Source organism: Trichosurus vulpecula, chromosome 2 (genome assembly GCF_011100635.1).
Source record: "Trichosurus vulpecula isolate mTriVul1 chromosome 2, mTriVul1.pri, whole genome shotgun sequence".
Lineage (NCBI taxonomy): Eukaryota > Metazoa > Chordata > Mammalia > Diprotodontia > Phalangeridae > Trichosurus > Trichosurus vulpecula.
In genome coordinates, this window is record NC_050574.1 from 146,786,833 (window position 1) to 146,805,787 (window position 18,955).

At 35.5% G+C, this 18,955-nt stretch overlaps 1 protein-coding gene across 2 annotated transcripts in view; it reads right to left on the reverse strand.

Moving 5' to 3' along the window:
* CEP126 (centrosomal protein 126) overlaps positions 1 to 18,955 on the reverse strand; it is an 83,098-nt gene that overhangs the window by 54,889 nt on the left and 9,254 nt on the right. For both annotated transcript variants that reach the window (XR_005009605.1, XM_036746282.1), the window contains exon 3: positions 2,029 to 2,171. Coding sequence is in view for 1 of the 2 variants with exons in the window: in XM_036746282.1 (XP_036602177.1) it covers positions 2,029 to 2,171 (143 nt within the window). In the remaining variant the exon portion in view is untranslated. The remainder of the gene's footprint in view (positions 1 to 2,028; positions 2,172 to 18,955) is intronic.

Consider the following 18,955-nt stretch of genomic DNA (forward strand, 5'->3'; position numbering starts at 1 on the left):
CTGAGGGAAGGGACTAGAATTAGGATGGATTTGGAAAGTTTCCTGTAGAAAGTGGGATTTCAGCTGGAGCTTGAAAGAAGCCAAGGAAAAGAGGAGGGAGAGTATTTCAGGTATATATGTTCAATTGTTGAACAGATAGTGAAAATGCCCAGAGTCAGGAGATGAAGTGACTTGCTTGAGGAAAAACAAGGAGGCCAGTATCATTGGATAACAGAATGCATGGGGGTGAGGTATAAAAAGAGTGGGACAGGGGCAAGCTATAAAGGGATATGAAAGCCAGAGGATTTTATATTTCATCCTGGAGGTGACAGGGAGCCAATAGAGTTTACTGAGTAGGAGGGTGACAAGGTCAGACCTTCACTTTTGAGAAAATCACTTTGGTAGCTGAGTGGAGGTTGGACTGCAGTGGTTAAAGATTTGAGGCATGAGACCAACCAGAAGCCTATTGCAGTAGTCCAGACATGAGGTGACTGATGAAGGCCTGCACCAGAGTTGTGGCTCTGTCATAGGACAGAAGGGAAAGTATAAAAGAGATGCCACAAAAGTAGAAATGACAGGACTTGGCAATAGACTGGATATGGAGGATATAAAATAGTGTAGAGTGAGTCCTTTGCACCTTGTGCATTTTTTGTGAGGATGAAATAAAAGTTGTCCTGTGCACAATTTGCATTTGTTATCTTGAGTGCCTGTCTGGTTACTGGGGAACCTTTTTATTTATATTTGGGGACACCTAGACATAAGATATATTTGAACTTTATTTTGGATATTTTTTGGGAATAACTCTAGTTGGGGGAACAACACATCAAAGTAAGGTACTGACTCTTAAGGATCAAGTTCCAGTGTCATTGTAAGCTAAGGGGTTTTGTATATGTTGGAAAAGGGAGAGGCTAGGCTACAGTTTACAAATACTGTGCAAACCTTAAAATGTTATATGTTAGCTATTACCTAATTCAACATGCTCATTTAACAGATGAAGGAACTAATGCTAGAGAAGTTATGTGACTTGTACAAGGTCAGAAAACTAGTTAGTTGGAGATGAAACTGGTCCCTAGTCTCCTGATTTCCAGTTTAGAATGCCACACTGTTTCTCATCAAATGAGGTAATATTTATCTAGCACAGTGCCTGAACATAATAAATACTTATTTCCTCTCTCCCCTCATTAATACAAACTTTCCACTCTAGTCTGGCTAGCTTCTTTATTTTCTTCTAGACATATCAAACTCATTCCTGCCTCTGAACCTCTTTGCTCATACTCTAGAGTAGATTGTGCTCTCTCATACTGGTTCTATGTAGCTAAATCTTTCCTATAGTTACAAGGTTCCTTCTCATGCTTTCTCTACTTTTCTCTGAAAGCCTTATCATATCCATGTTGGTGACTGTCTTGCCATTTAAAGTTCAAAGTTGATAATTAAAAACAAACAAGCAAAAAGTTCCTATTCCAGTATCCAAAACAAAAACACCTAGGACATAATTTTGAACCAGATGCAAACTATGTAATTCCTAAAGCTACTGAATTATTGGCACAGGTAGGTAGTGTAATAGAGCATTGGATCTGGAGTCAGAAAGATCTGATTTCAAATCTGGCCTCAGACTTATTAGCTTTGTGACCCTGGGTAAGGCATTTAACAACTCTCTCTCTGTCTCAGTTTCCTCATTTATAAAATAGGGATAATAATAGCACCTCCTTCCCAGAGCTATTGCAAGGATCAAATGAAAATAACTGTAAAGTGCTTAGCACAGTGCTTGGCACATGGTAAGTGCTATGTAAATGTTTGCTATTATTACTATTAGAAAATCAAAATTATTTCTAAACTAGACTTCTGATGACCCAATACTGTATGTGTATGTGTATGTGTGTGTGGGGGTGTGTGTGCGCGTGCGCGCATGCGCATACACACATACGTATTTTAAGGATATATTTATCTCTTTTGTTTGGTCTTCTGCTTTACCAGTACATTATTAGTTTCATGTAAAAAATCTGGTGGTAGACTTTAATTATTTTGCTAATGTATTAGATAATTATAAACCTGTTCTCCTGCGCTGAGGAGGGATATGAGCACGTTGGAATTTTTCAGTGACTTCTTCAAGCTTCTGTTTTCTTTGTTGAAGAATTTGTTCCCTGATCTGGTGTTCTTTTTCTTCTTCTTTCTTACGTTTCTCTTCAAAAGCTCTACATTGAAATATGCAAATATGTGACAGAAGTATTATTATTAAACAGCAATATTTAAAATTCACAGGCAAAATAGATTCAGAAAATTACTTAAGTCAATTTCATACCTCATAATATTCTCAGAAACAACAAAATTATCAAAAGCTCATTAAGTTACATTGTCTTTAGGTCGCTCTAAATTTGACCAAGTGAGTCACTTAGTGTTTAGTAGGTGGTTAGGAAATTCATTTAAGCCTTTTAGAACACTAGAATTCTATTTGGATTACTAATATCCTAATATGAGTTGATTTAGGAATAGCTCTGGTGTGGCTGCTCTCCTCCTTATTCTCCGAAGTCTTTTCAAGACCAAAAACAAGATCACATGAACCTCTAATTCTTCTGTGTATTTGGTTCACCCTATGGCAGGTACCTGGCTCACCAAATTTCCTCTATAACATTTCTAGAGGAGAGGGGATAACCACAGTTAGCTATGTCCTTCAAAAATTACTGTAATAACATTAGCAATCATTAATGAAAACAAACATTTAAGTATCCAAACATATAGAAAAAGGCTAAATAAAGTTAAGCCATAAATACCTTTCTAGAAATGGTTTGGTTTTAAAAGTATTAATTTAACTTTAATAACAGTGAAATATATTCTTCATTTCTACATCCCCTTTTGAACTTCTTCTTGCTGTTATAATCCTGTACATGGTTGTAATCAGTCTATTATTCATTTGGTTCTGCTTTATTCCCTTAACATCACTTAATCAACTTATCACATTATTTCCCTGTATTAATCACATAATTGTCACTTCTTGGAACAATAATATTCCATTATATCTGTATATCACAATTCGTTTAATCATTACTCAATCATCAGATATATGGGTTGTTCCTACTTTCATTTATTATTAAATATGTAATTGCATTGGATATTTTCCCCTCATGGATCACTGCCTTGTAATGGTGGAGGGGCTTGCATATCTTAAACTATGAGCTATGCTGTGCAGCATTACCCAAGATGGTCAGGCCATACATAGCGTAGAGTTCTGATAAAAGGTGATCCATTGGAGAAGGAAATGGCAAATCAGTCTAGTATCTTTGTCAAGAAAATCCAATGGACAATATTTAAGACATGACACTGGAAGATGAGCCCTCTCAGGTCAGTTGTCCAACATGCTACAGAAGAAGAACAGAGGACAATACAAATAGCTATAGTAGTAAAGAAGCAGCAGGGCCAAAGCTCCTAGGAAGCTCAACTGTGAATGTGTCTGGTGATGAAAGGGAAATCAGATGCTATAAAGATCAATATTGCATAGGAGCATGGCAGGAAATATCTATGGAACCAAGGTAAGCTAGATGTGGTCAAACGAGATGCAAAGATTAAACATCAACATCTTGGGTGTTAGTGAACTTAAATGGATGGGAATGGGTGAATTCAATTCAGCTGTTCATTACATATACTACTATGGGTAAGAACACTGTTACAAGAAATGGAGTAGCCCTCATAGTTAATAAAAGGGTGAGAAAAGCAGTACTAAGGTATAATCTCAAAAATGACAGAATGATATCTGTCCAAACCTAAAGCAAATTGTTCAACATTACAGTAATACAAACCTATGCTCTAATCACTAATGCTGAAGAGGCCAAAACTTATTAGTTCTAGAAAGACCTACATCATCTTCTAGAAATAAGACCCAAAAAAGATGTCACATTAATCGTAGGGGATTGGAATGCTAAAGTAGGAAATCAAAAGATAACTGGAATAACAGGTAAATTTGGTCTTGGAGTATAAAATGAAGCAGGGCACAGACTAATAGAGTTGTGTCAAAATAACTTGCTGGTCCATAGTAAACACTGCTTTTCAACAACCCAAAGGGTGACTCTACACATGGACATCTGCAGATGGTCAATACTAAAATTAGATTGATTACATATACTTTGTAGCCAAAGGTGGAGAAGCTCTATACAGTCATTTAAAACAAGACCTGGAATTGACTGTGGCTTAGACCATTAGCTTCTTATTGCAAAATACAGACTTCAAATATTGAAGTATGGAAAACCATCAGACAATATAGGTATTAGCGAAATAATATCCCTTATTAATATGAAGTAGAATTAAGGAATAGATTTAAGGGATTAGACCTGGTAGACAGAGTGCCTGAAGAACTATGGAAAGAGGTTTGCAATATTGTACAGGAGTCAGCAACAAAAGACATCCCAAAGAAAAAGATGAGCAAGAAAGCAAAATGGCTGTCTGATGAGACTTTAGAAATAGCTGATGAAAGAAGGAAAGTGTAAGGGACATGACAAAAGGAAAGATATACCCAACTGAATGTAGAATTCCAGAGAATAGCAGAGATAGGAGGGATAAGAAGGTTTTCTTAAAGAAGCAATGGAAAGAAATAGAAGAAAACAAAAGAATGGGAAAGATGAAATCTCTTCAAGAAAATGCAAGATAACAAGAGAATGTTTCATGCAAAAAGGAGCATAATAAAGAACAAAAATTGTAGGAACTTAAGAGAAGCAGAAGAGATTAAGAAGAGGTAGCAAAAATATACAGAAGAACTATATGAGAAAGATCGTAACATAACTGATAACACCGTTATCATGATTACTGACTTAGAATTAGACATACTAGACAATGAAGTCAAGGGGGTTGCTAAGAATAATGGTAGTGGAGGTGACAGAATTCCAGTTGAGCTATTTAAAATCCTAAAAGATGATGCTGATGCTGTTAAAACTGCTGCATTTAATATGCCAACAAATTTGGAAAACTCAACAGTGCCCATTGGATTGGAAAAGATCAGCTTACATCCCAATCCTAAAGAAGGGCAATGCCAAAGAATGTTCAAATTCTCAAATAACTGTACTCATTTCACATGCCAGAAAGGTTATACTCAAAGATTCTGCAAGCTAGACTTTAGCAATATGTGAACCAAGAATTACCAGAAGAGTAGGCTAGTTTTTGAAGAGGCAGAGGAACTTGAGACCAAATTGCCAACATTTGCTGGACTGTGGAGAAAGAAAGGGAATTCCAAAAAAATCTACTTCTGCTTCACTGACTACACTAAAACCTTTGACTATGTGGATCATGGGACTACCAGATGATCTTACTTGTCTCTTGAGGAATCTGTATGTATCAAGAAGTAATAGAACCAAACATGGAACAACTGATTGATTTAACATTGGAAAAGGAGTATGACAAGGCCTGTATATTGTCACCTTATTTACTTAACTTACTTATATGCAGAGTACATCATGCAAAATGCCAGGCTAGATAAATCAAAAGACAGAATTAAGGTTTCTAGGAGAAACCAATCATCTCAGATATGCAGACAATACCATTCTGATGGCAGAAAGTGAAGAAGAATTAAAAAGCCTCTTGATAAGAGTGAAAGAGCAGAGTGTAAAAATGACTTGAAGCTTAACATCGAAGAAACTAAGATCTTAGGAACTAGTTCCATCACTTTCTGGCAAATAAAGGGAGAAAAAGTGGAAACAGTATTAGATTTTATATTCTTGGTCTCAAAGATCACTGCAGGTGGTAACTGCAGCCATGAAATTAAAAGATGCTTGCTCCTTAAAATGAAAGCTATGGTAAATCTGGATAGCATACTAAAAAGCAGACATCACCTTGCCAACAAGGTTCCATATAGTCAAAGTTATGGTTTTTGCAATAGCAATATATGGCTGTGAGAATTGGACTATGAGGAAAACTGAGTGCTGCAGAATCAACATTTTCGAGTTGTAGTATTGGAGTAAACTTTTAAAAATCCTTCAGAAAGCAAGGAGATCAAATCAATCAATACTTAAAGGAACTGATCCAAACTATTCATTGGAAGGTCAAATACTGAAGCTAAAGCTTAAATACTTCAACCAAATAATAAAAAGATGGGAAAGTCCCCGTGTTGGGTAAGACTGAAGGCAAAAGAAGAGGACAGTAGAGGGTGAGATGGATAGTGCCACAGAAGCAACAAACATGGTTTAGACACACTCTGGGAGATAGTGAAGGGCCTGGTATACTATAGTCTGACTCTACAGGGTCATGAAGAATAAGACATGACTGAATGACTGGACAACAACATTGAATATTTTAATATGTTTCTAGCTCAGCTAGCTCAGATCTCTTCCTCTGAAAACTGTCTGTTGATATTCTTTGACCATTTATAAATTGGGGAATAGTTCTCAATCTTACAAATTTGAGTAAGTTCCTTCCTCATTAAAGAAACTTGCTGAAAATATTTTTTCCTAGTTACCTGGTTTCCTTCTAATTTATGGCTACAATGGTTTTGTTTGTGTAGAAACCTTTTAATTTTACATAACTGAAATAGTCCTTATAATCTGTTGTGATCCTCTCTATCCTCTAAATACAGATCTAAATGGAAAATTTTTAATTGTTCATTGGCAGGCCAAGCAGATATAATAAAAACAACAATGGTTTGTGGTTATTTTAAATGGAATTTCTTTTTGTATTTCTTTGCTACATTTTCTTGTTAATCAAGAAATGCTGATAATTTATGTGGGTTTATTTTATATCCTGCAACTTTGCTGAAGTTATTATTTTAATTTTTTTCTTTGGCTCTCTACAGTTTCCTAAGTAAAGCATCATATCTACAAAATGTGATAGTTTTGTTTCTTCTTTGCTTTGCTTATTTCTTCAATTTTTTTCTTAAAGTTATATAACTGGCATTTTGAACAGTATATAAAATAGTAATGGCGATAAGAGATATCCTTATTTTACCCCTTATTGGAAAGGTCTCTAGTTTACACCCATTACACTTAATGCTAGCTCTTGATTTTAGGGAAATACAGTTTATTCTTGTTTGCTAGTCTGTTTTTCCATATAAGAAATGCATATATTTTCTCATAGCTTCTTGTGCAGTTATTGATATAATCATATGACTTTTGTTGTTCTTATTAATATAGCTTATTATGTTGATAATTTTACTAATAATATTGAGTCAACCCAGTATTTCTGGTAAAAATCCAACCTGTTAATCATATGTAATTTTTGTGATCTGTTGCTTTAGTCTCCTTGGAAATATTTTATTTAAAATTTTTGCATCAATATTCATTAGGGATATCAATCTATAGTTTTTCTTCTCTATTTGGAATCTCCCTGGCTTGGATAGCAGGACCATATTTGTGTCATAGAAGAAATTTAGTAGAACCCATTCTTTTTCAGTTTTTTTTTCAAACAACTTCAGTAATTCTGTAATTAACTGTTCTTTAAATGTTTGCTAGAACTCACTTGCAAATCCTTTTGGAGTTCATTTATGGCTGTTACGTTCTTTATTTTTTGTTCTATTAATTTGCGCATTTTGTATTTTTGCAAACATCCATCATTTCATTTATTTAAAAATTTCATTTAAAAATTGTATTTTACCTTTTCAATCTGCAAAAATCCACCTTCTCTTCCCATCACCACCTCTTCCTTCCCTCGTTAAGAATAAAAATGGAACTCTCATTATGAATATGTATAGTCTGGCATTTTTGTTCCTATTCTTTCCTCTAGCATCTGCTTTCATTTAAAAATTGTTTTTAATATTTAACCCCTCCACTCCCCTCCAAAACCCTCTTCATTTCTTCCAGAAATTCTAGTTGAATTTGTGCCCAGATGGTGTTTTTCTTTGAGGCTTTGTTTGTAGCTGCTTTGGATCGATTCTCTTCTTCTGGGTTCACATCTTGGGAGACACCTTCACCATAATAGCTCTTTATTATGAGATTATTTGTTTATTTCTTTATAAATTCTTCTAGTCTTACTTCCCATTTGCATTAATGATAGAATCTGTACACTTTTGGTGAGAAAACCTGGACTGGACTTGGAACTGTTTTATATTCTATTGAGTCCTGCTTCTGCTTTCTCCAGATACTGAGTGGTGTATTGTTCAAGGATCTCAGGAGCAGCCCAAGATGGGAGAGCTTCCAGTATGCCCAAAGTGGTCTGAACTTGAGTGAAATTTGATTGGTGTCTTCCTGTTGTGACCTTTACAAGCTTATGACCTATGTTTGGGTCTGAGCAACACAAATGAGCTTGCATCCCAGTTGGAGCTTGAATAAAATTGCTGCAGGATGCACTGTTAGCTAACTGCAATGTTCTGTGAGTTCACAAGAACAGAACTACAGACAACTCTTTGGTCTGAGGTCCCATTCCAGGTTATTCAGCTGCAGGCTTCAGACTAGGCTGGGAGCTGAATCTGACACCCCACTGATTCTCAAAGTCAGAGCCACATGAGTGCTTCTTGCCATGTTCTACCAATCCTAAGTTCAAGTCCCTTTTTTACTATGAACTGGATTTACAATTTAGTTTAGCATATGATCAACAGTTACCTGCTGGCACCTGTTCCAGCTCCCTGAAGAGTCAGGCCTCTCCTTACAGTATTACTGACCTCTTCTTGCCCAACCTCTGTACTGGAAGGCTACATGCAGGGCCCTCCTGGTTAGACCTCATCCTTCTGGTGTGCAGACCTCTATGTCCCTTTATATTTAACTAGATAGAAAAAAGTGCCTCATTGTAATTTTTTTCTTTGGATTTCCCAATCAGGAATTGGACTGGTACATTTTTCAGGTGTTGGAATATTGTGAGGAAGAGACAGTTTGTACTGTTTTCTCCTATTCTGCCATCTTGGCTGGTCTTTCCCAGTCTTTTCATTCTTCCTTCTTCCCACAGGAAATATTATATTATATATTTGATGAAAAATTTCCTATATTAGTTGGCTATATTTAATGCATTGAACTATAGTAGTTCCCTTTTACCTCCAGGATCAAATATAAAATCCTTTGATTGTTTTTTAAAACCCTTCATTATTTGGCCCATTCCTACCTTTCCAGTCTTCTTATAACATACTTCCATCTGTGTACTATCTGATCCAGTGACACTGGTCTTCTTACTGTTCCTTGCATAATCCATCTTTCAACTCTGAGCATTTTCACTGGCTGTCCCACACATTTGGAATGCTCTCTCTCTCATCATCTCAGGCTCCCAGCTTCTCTGTATTCCTTTAAGTCTCAGGTAAAGTCCCATCTTTTACTAAGTGTTTTCCAGTTCTCTTTAATCATAGTGTCTTCCCTCAGTGACTATCTACAATTCATCCTATGAATAATCTTATTTGTACATATTTTTTTGTATGTCGTCTAGATTAGAACGGGCAAGGACTGTGTTTTTGTCTTTATATCCCCAGCACTTAAAACAATGCCTGCAATATAGTCAATACTTAATAAATGCTAGACGACTGATTAATGTATTAGATAAAAGAAACTGCTTAAAACAAGATCTTAGAATTCCTAACTGTGTCAATAGATCGATGCATGAACTAAACAGCAGGAAATTGATTCCCCCAGTATGTTTTCTAGTCTTTTCTTGGAAATGCTTCTATTGTTAAGGACAGACTTGACCCTTTTTGAATTGTAGTGGTGACTGTTCTGGAGATGGATAAAACTGTCACCTATCCTAAGTTTAGAATTGTCTTTTATCCATTAATGGATTACATTTATAAAGTGCTTTATAGGTTGTAAGATGCTTACCTCAGAACAACTCTGTGAGAATAGTATTTAGAAAGCTAACTCCCTAAGTAACTATAAGCCATTAGTAGTGGATTAATTTAATGAATTAATCATCAAACACAATCAAGTATCTACTATGTACTAGCACTGTGCTAGATACTGGGGATGCAGAGATAAAGAATTAAACAGTCCTTGCTATGTTAGATCCGTAGATTGAAGTGTATGTGACCTAGCATGTCACTTTAGATTACACATTGATTAGTCTACTTGTATACTACTCATATACACTTGTATTAGTCCAGATGTATATCATTCACCTCATTTTACAGACTTATTAAACTGAAGCATATACATAGTAGGTAGTTTAAAATGTTTTATAAATTGAACTGAGGCTTAAAGAGGCTAAGTCACTTGACCAAGGGTTCTAGTTCTGGTTTTGATCCTTCTGATTCCAAGACTAGTAAGTATTCTTTCCAGCACAATATCACTGCATGTGAAAACAGATTTATTTTTATACTCAAGAATTTATTTTTAAATATGAAAGTTTATTTATAAATGAAATTCTAAAGCTTCTCTGAAAGCATGATTTGGGCTTTATAAACTGATTTTTGAACTGAAAAGTGTAGCTTAATTTAGTTGCTACTCTATGAATATCACTTGAAATTAATCTTCTTTTCTGCTGACATTCAACTGTTATTATCAAACTTTCCAAGGCTCTCTTCTGAATAGGATAACTATAGAAACCCAATGAAGGAAATTATGCTCTGGTCTGTAATTCTGTAGCCAGAACAATATCACCTCATGCAGTATTTTTACCAGCCTGTTGAAATTAATAATATGGTAGACTGAAATTAATAAACTAAGCGTAAGATCTCATTCACTAGCAGAGTTTTACTACCACTGAAAGAAAAATAAGACTAATAATAGTCACATTTAAAAAGTATTAAACAGTATTTTAACATTCTTATAAAAAACCCACTTGTGAGTAGATTATTTAATTGGCAAATACCCTAGGCAACATAAAAACAAGAAATGTAAATAAATTAAACTACCAAGAAAATGAAATTTAAATATGAGAAGTGATAATAGAGGAATAGGCCTGAGATGAGTAATGATTCTTTAAGCCATTTCAATCATTGTCTATCATACTGAAATATGCTGCCAATTTTACTAGTATTTGCTTTAGTATTACTGAAAGTTCAACGGGACTAATAATGATTTTCAAAAAGTAAACATGTATTACCTCTATTGTTTGGCAATTACTGCTATAGGTTAGAAATGTTTAATATGAAATCTGTCTTGTGGTGCTGTTGCATTTGAAATTTAGCAAGAGTCTGAGCAAATAAACATTTATTATTAGGGGTATGCTGCCTGTCAACAAATGGGTTACCGGCTTGCCTCCATTAATGCCAAAAGACCCCACGAAGATGGACATCTCCCCTATTATAGGTTTTGGGGAGTACAGAACAAAGAACAGAACCGGGTAGATGACATCATGGGATTGGGGACATGATTGGTTACAAAGCTGAGGCACAGGAAACAACATGATTGGTTGAAAGTTTGGTAATGGAGGCTAGCAACAACTCCTTCCTTCCTTCCTGAGAGTCTAGGTGCAAGATAACAAACCAGACATCCTTGAAAGATAGCTCGGCTGCATAAAGATATCAGGCCTGACTCCTTTTGTGTTCACACACATTCCCCAAGGTCTGTTAAATTCCTTGAGACAAGAATAGATCAGTGATTACCAGAAAAGCTGGATTTCTAAACTTAACCTATTATTGACCAAATGGATTTTGAACCAAGTTCTGAGGCAGTTATAGGACAAAAGCAATTAACTGTGACTAGGGATCAATCAATAAATAAATAATAAAGGATCAATTCAATCATCTTAGTGTCTAGCACCTTGTCTCCGAAGTGTGCCACTTTAATTGCTTACCATGTAATGATTTGTCTATATTAGTGGATTCCCAGAAATCGATGGCTATTTTGTACCCATGACTTTGAAATGAAAACCTACTGATAATTATTTATAAAATTATAGTGACAAGTACTCTTCATTTCAATTCAAAGAACATCTAATTAAATGCCTACAATATACTATGAATTACTATGCTTAAAAATGGACCACAGCTGTGGCATTAAATGAGTATTTAAATGTGACTAACAATATGGAGGACTAGACATTTTTTCCAGTCCTCATGAATTTTCAAAACTCTCTAAGACAGGAATTACACCAAAAAGCAAACGTAGCTGTCTCCATAGGCCAAAATGCCAAGAAATCTAACAAGGTAATTAATAGCAGAGAGGCTAATCCCTAATGTGCTCACTCATCAATTCCTTCCTGTAAGCAAGGAGGATTTTGTTATCCTTTTTAGAGTTCAGTTTCTCAGGATCCATGGTCATGGCAATGTCCAGTTTCCAGGTGATAGATAACTCCCAGAAAAGCCCCAAGGATCCTAGATACTGAGGCTGTGTCATAAGATATGGGGTGACATAATTGATATTTACTATGCTTGTACAGAATGATGATGCTGTTAAAGCTAACTTGTGAGCTTAATGTTGGCAAGATGCTTTCTTTGCCTGTTGCCCTATAAAGCAAGTGGGCACTGTCAGTAAGTGGGGAATCCACAGGGAATCCACGAGGAACCCATTGGGGAATCTGTGTGTGCTTTGACTGGCCCCCTTCAAGGCTTGAGGGGATTTAGGGGTAGTTGACCCCCTGTCTCACCAGCCCTTCCAAGAAGGGTTGTTAGGGAATGCAGTACGAGTTGGTTCTCCCATTATCAGCAACCTTCTGAGAAGACTAGACTAGAATAAAGCTGATTATTAATCCCTGTGAAGGTGTCTGCCTGTCTGACCAGATCAAGAGTGAACCTGTTAGAGGCTGGAGTCTGAAAACTCCAGGGCCTCTGGTATGTTATCCGTAAAATACTTCCCTACCAATCTCTATGCTCTGGCTAGGTAGCAATAACCCAACCCAATGGCTTGGATTCTGGGAACCACTCAGCAACTTCCTTGCTGTCATTGTGGTCCCTGCTGTCATATCTTGCCCCTACCATTCTGTGGCAACAAGCAGCAGACACCAACACTGCAGAAGAGGGAGAAGTATAGGAAAACAGAATCAAGTTCAACCTGAAGTGGCCCTCAGCAGGGCTACAGTGTGAGAGTGTGTGTGTGTGTGTGTGTGTGTGTGTGTGTGTGTGTGTCTGTGTGTGTCTGTGTGTGTTTGTGTGGTAGGGAAGGGAGGAGGGCTGCACCAAGGCCTGAAGGAAAGGAGAATGCCATCTACCTAGGGCCAGTTTTTCTCCCCTTCACCCCAAGTCACTTGGATCAGGGACTGAGTACATTCCCCAGTGTGAGAAAAGGTTGAGACAGGTTAGATAGCCAGTCCTTGGGGGATATACTGTCAAATTTAAATGAGTCAGAAAGTGAACATTCAGGAAATATATAAAAAAAGACTGAAATTACCTAAGATGCCAGGAGGAAGAAAATTTAGTAAAACCAAGAGCACAAGATAATTCAAAAGGGAAGATATTAAAATAGAAGGGAAAATGGCCACCAAGATGTCTAAATGTAGCCAAAGAGTTCTTAAAACAAAGGGTCAGTTTTATCTATTCTTTGCCAATCTTATACCTTTAATTTGTCTCTATTGCTAATGCTATCATTTCTAGAATTACATAAATTAATAGTGCGAATTAGTCTTCAAATTCTTTATTTATTGGGAAAGCGTCTAATGTATCCCTATTACATGTAATGCTTTTTTTTGGTTTTCGATTGATACTTTTTATGATATTGAAAAAGGTCTCTTGATGCCTAAGCTTTATAAGATTTTTAGCAAGAATGAGTGTTACATTACAATTATATTACTAAGCAGCAGTCATCAAAATAATTTGGAATTGGTTAAAAAATTGAGAAGTAGATCAATGGAACAGGCTGGAATGAAACAATGGAACTCAATAATTCAGTGTTTGATAAGAAAATCAATTACTTACTAAAGAACTCACTACTGGATTAAAATTTCTGGGAAAACTGGAAAGCATTCTAGCAAAATTAGGCTTAGAGTAACATCACATGCCATATTTCACAATAAATTCAAAAAGGACGCATGACATTTATATTATGCCATAAAAAAAATCAGAAAAAGAGTAGATCATATATCTTCCAAAGCCATAGGTAAAATATGCATTCTTAACCAACACAGGATAGAGACAATTGCAAAAGAAAAAAGTTAATTTTGACTACATGAAATTGAAAACATTCTATACAAAGAGGATTAATGTGTCTGACAAAATAATGGAAGCAGTTGAGTAAAAAAAAAATTTGTATCAAATTTCTCAGATAAGGGTTTGGTATCTAAGACATATCTAACTCTAGCTACATCCACATAGGTATATAAGTATATGTATGTATATATGTGCATATGTATGCACGTAGGCTTAGATAGACAGATCAAAAACCATTCCTAATAAAGAATATAAAAGAATATTCCAATTCATTAAAAACAAGAGAAATGAAAATCAAAACAACCCTGAGGTTTTATTTAGCACTCTGAAACTTAACAAAGATGAGAAAAGAGAGGAATAGTTGATGTGAGAAGGGTTGTGGAAAGATAGGCAAATTATTTTATATAACAGGCACTGTATGGTTAAAATGTGATTCAGTATGATCATTTTGAAAAGCAATTTTGAATTACTAAAATGACTAAAATGTCTTTACCCTTTGAATCAGAGATTATACAACTTGGCACATATCCTAAAGTGGTCATTAATAAGAAGAAGGTCCCCATATGCAACAAAGTATTTACAGTAGTACTTTTTGTTATAGCAAAGAAATGGAATCAATGGAATATTACTGTGGCATAAGCGGCAGAGTAGGACAAATACAGAGAAGCATGGAAGAGCTTATGTGAACTCATTCAGTGTGCAGTGAGAACCAAGAAAATAATATGTAATGACTATAATAATTTAAATAGAAAGAACTACCATAAAATAATCACAAGTGAATATTATAAAATTATGAAGAAAAGTACAGCCCAAAGAACAGACAAAACAGTCCCTCTATCTCTCACTGCTTTTCAGAGGTGAAGTGCGGATGTGGTTCATGAGTGTAGAACGATGCATATATTGTCAGACTTTCTGAATGTATTAATCAGTTTTGCTGAATTTTTTTTCTTTAAAAATATTCTTTGGTATATTGGATGCCTCTCTGGGAGGGAGGCAAGGAGGGGAAGAAATAATAAGAGAAATTTAGGTGATGTAAAGACAAAAGATATTTACAAAACTAATTTTAAAAGATTACTTGAGAGCACATCTTAAATAAGGTAGAACTGATTGGTATGATCACCATGGGATGCAATTTTAATTCTAGATGGGATTGTTTTGTTTTAGGTATTTAAAATTATAAGTGACCATACTGAATAGAGAAATTTAAATTTAAATAAATTTGAAAAATCTTACCCAGGAATAAAAGTAACTCATTTTAGAGTGAAGATGGTGATTTCCTCAAAAAAGTGCTCACTATCCCTCAATCTTCCCCTAAATAAAAAGGCAAGAATTTGAACATTACAACCTGTCAATGATCTTTATAAAACTTGATAAAATATTTGCCTAACAGTTTATTTGAATCCCCACTGGCTAGAAAAGAGACATGTGTACACTAACTAATCTCTTGCTCACTGAACCTCAAAATACAAAAAAACTAAATAACAAATTAGATAAGCCAACTTCTTAGCTTCCATTTGACTATAAATGCAAACAAATGAAGAGCCAAAAATAACAAAGAAAGGCTCTTTTTAAAAACAACAGTGATGACAATGATGACCAAAATCCCTAAACTGATTTAACCAGGTAGAAATTAGTAATCTATAGATATGATAGAAAATATAGAGTAATCAGAGAAGCAAAGAAATTGGAATGGCAAAGAGAAATAGAACTTAAGTTTCCATCTACAAGTCCTCCAAACAAATTAAGAAAACATAGGAGATACAATCCTAATTGGGAAATCCAAGAAAAAAAAATCAAAGGGAGTCATTTTTCCAACCCATGTAGGTAGAGACAGAGAGGTCTATAGACAGCAGGGATAGAGTCTGGCCAGGAAAGGCTGGGCCAAGCACTCCAGTACAGGAAGGAGATGTGTAACAGGACAACAAGTCCTAAATCCAGCACAGAGAGGCTTAAATGTGTGCAGGAATATATGTAAACTCTCAGTTCTGTTGCTTACTATCCAGTGCTGGGTAACAGATCCAAAGCTGAGTAACTAAAGAGGAGACCTGTGCCTAGTAACAGTGTTCCAGGAAGTAGATACTGGCTCTATTCATGGACCCAGGAAGGAGCAAGCTCAGAAGCAAGCATCTGCTGTGTGGTCTGGACCCCAGGAGTGGAGCAGAGTCACAGTTCCAGCTTCTAGCTTAATCAAAAACTTACAGAGGACTAACTAGGGCAGAAATCTCAGATCAAAGAGAAGCCTATAGGTCTGTCACTCTGAACAAGTGGAACTTTCTGGATGATTAATAGTGGCTGAGCCTATCAAGAGCTGACTGAAACTGCAAATGAAGCAGTTACTTATACCTAAACCCAGTTCAAGAACTTATAGAAATAAGACCGGGGAGCAGAGATGACACTTTACCCTGGATAATACCACTCTGTGCACATTGAAAGCTTATAGTTCCTCAGCCTGAGCTTCCCCTGAGAGATGGAATAATACTCTATTTCCCACCAGGCTGTACTCCTCAAAACATCTCCATCATGCTCTAGAAATATCCTTACCTAAAAGATTACTTCAGGCCTGAACTCACACCTCATTAGTACTCTCTGTTCCTGGGGCAGATTTATTGGAGGGGATAGAGCTACTCCTAGCACCTACATTTAAAGAGTTTATCCACGATAGACATCTCTTCATTTCCCACCAAGATGCTCTCCTCTGAACTTCATCATGCCCCCACGCTGGCTTTCTCTCCCACCTCCCCTGCCACTTTCAGCCTCCTTTTCTGGGTTGTCTACACCATTAGAATGTAAGCTCCTTGAGAGGAGGGACTGTCATTATTTTGGTTTATATTTGTATTCCCAGAGCTGATCATAGTGCCTGGCACATAATAAATGCTTGTTAGTTGACTGACAGTTTCAATACCCCTGAGAAAGCATTAGCAGAACCAGGTCAGAATTCCCTCCAGAAGTGCACAGAGCCTGGCCCTGACATAAAGTCCAAAGTCAGAAAGTAGGCTGGAAGAATGAACAAACAAAAAAAGAAAGCCACCATTAAAATCTATTATGGTGACAGAGACATGCAAGACATAAATCTAGAAAAACGAACAGCTCCAAAATATCTACAGGGACCGCCTCAAAGTAAAATACAGCATAAGTACAACTCAACAGAATTCCTAGAAGAGATGAAGTAAAAGTTTTTTGAAAATTAAAACTGTTCTTATAAATGAAATGAAAGCTCTAGAGGAAAAAAAACTGGAAAAGAAATGAGAGCATGGAAGAAAGAATTAGAAAGGGAATTACAGTTTGGCACAGGAGTAGAAAACCTTACTCAAGCAGCAAACTCTTGAAAATCAGAATCCACTAAATAGAAGCCAATGATTCCACGAGACAACAAGAAACAAGAAACTTTGTTTTAAAACAAAGTCAAAAGATTCAAATAAACAGAACTGTAAGGTATCTCATAGTAAAAACAATTGACCTGGATAACAGATCAAGGAGAGATAATTTAAGAATCATTATACTACCTAAAAACCATAACAACAACAACAAAGAACTCAGGTATCCCATTTTGAGAAATAAGAGGAAACTGCCCATATCTCTTAGAAATAAAGGGCAAAGTAAAAATAGAAAGAATCAATTGGTCACCTCCTCAAAGAAACCCCAAAATGAAAACTCCCAGGAACATCAATGCTAATAGCCAGAAAGAAAGAACTGGGGGAATGGTTGAATAAGTTGTGGTATATGGATTTAATGGGATAGTGTTTTGCTTTAAGAAAAGGTAGAGATGGTTTCAGAGAAACCCAGAAAGACTTGTATAAATGGACAGGGAGTGAAGTAGGTGGAACCACGAGAAAAATATATAGAAAGATAATAATATTATGAAGATAAACAACTCTGAAAGACGCGGGAATTCCAACTGATACAATGACTACTTTCAGTTCCAGAGGTCTAAAGATGAGATAGGCTATAAGTCTCTTGAGAGACAAGGCTGAGACCTTTTTTTTGTGTGATGTGGACAATGCAGAGATTTGTTTTGCTTGACTATGCATGCTGGTAACAGGAGGTATATTTTTCTTTCTTTTTCTTTGGTGGGGGGAAATAGGAAGGAGAAATGGTAATTTTTGGACAACAAAGGAATTTATTTTGCTTGACTATACATTTTTATAACAAGATTTTTTCTTTCTCTTGTGGGTGAAAAGTGGAAAGGAAAAATGGTAATTTCTGTTGATTAAGAAAAATAATTAAAAAAGAAAATATACACGAATGCTTCACCAGTCTGGATGCTACATATCAAATAATCTTAAATATTTAGAACACAGCCCTATGAACCATGAAGTAAAACATCTAAACATAAAAATCTATTTGCAAAGCTCATTTAGCTTTTATTAGAATGTTACTCAGAGCCCACTAATTCTTATTTTATAAATAATTCTAACACAGTTATCTGATTATTAGCCCATTTTTCTATTTTTACTGATGAGAAGCAACAAAATTATTAAAAATCTTGAAATGTTGCCATGCCATACTACTAATTCATATTTATTTTGTTGTTTACTAACTCCTTCACATTTTTCACACTTTAATTGCCATACCTTTATAGTTCTTTAAGGTTTTTATGAAAATCAAATGTGATAAACAGAGGTAAAATACTATGGAACACATCAAGGTTAGCTAATATTAATTCATTATCTTCATATTTTTATACATTTTAGGTATAATATTGTTATTACTTCTATAGGTGGGGTCTTAAAAGAAATAGATGATTTACAAAAATATAAAATACCCAAATTAATAAAACAAATAGCAAATGACCTTATTATCTTATCATGGTACAGAAGAGACCTATTTTAACTCTAAAACAATTATAACAGAAAAAAAGGAAGAACTGGAAAATAGAAGGATATCCCTTGCTTGTAGTTAGATGAAATGAATATAATAAACTAGTAAACATTTTTCAAATTAATTTATAGACTAATGCAATTCTATAAAACAAAATTTAAAAAATAGAGAGGTTTAGCATACAGAGAATTGCCCTTACTATCAGAAAACCTAGATTCAAGTCCAGCTTCTGTCACACACTCACTGTGTAACCCT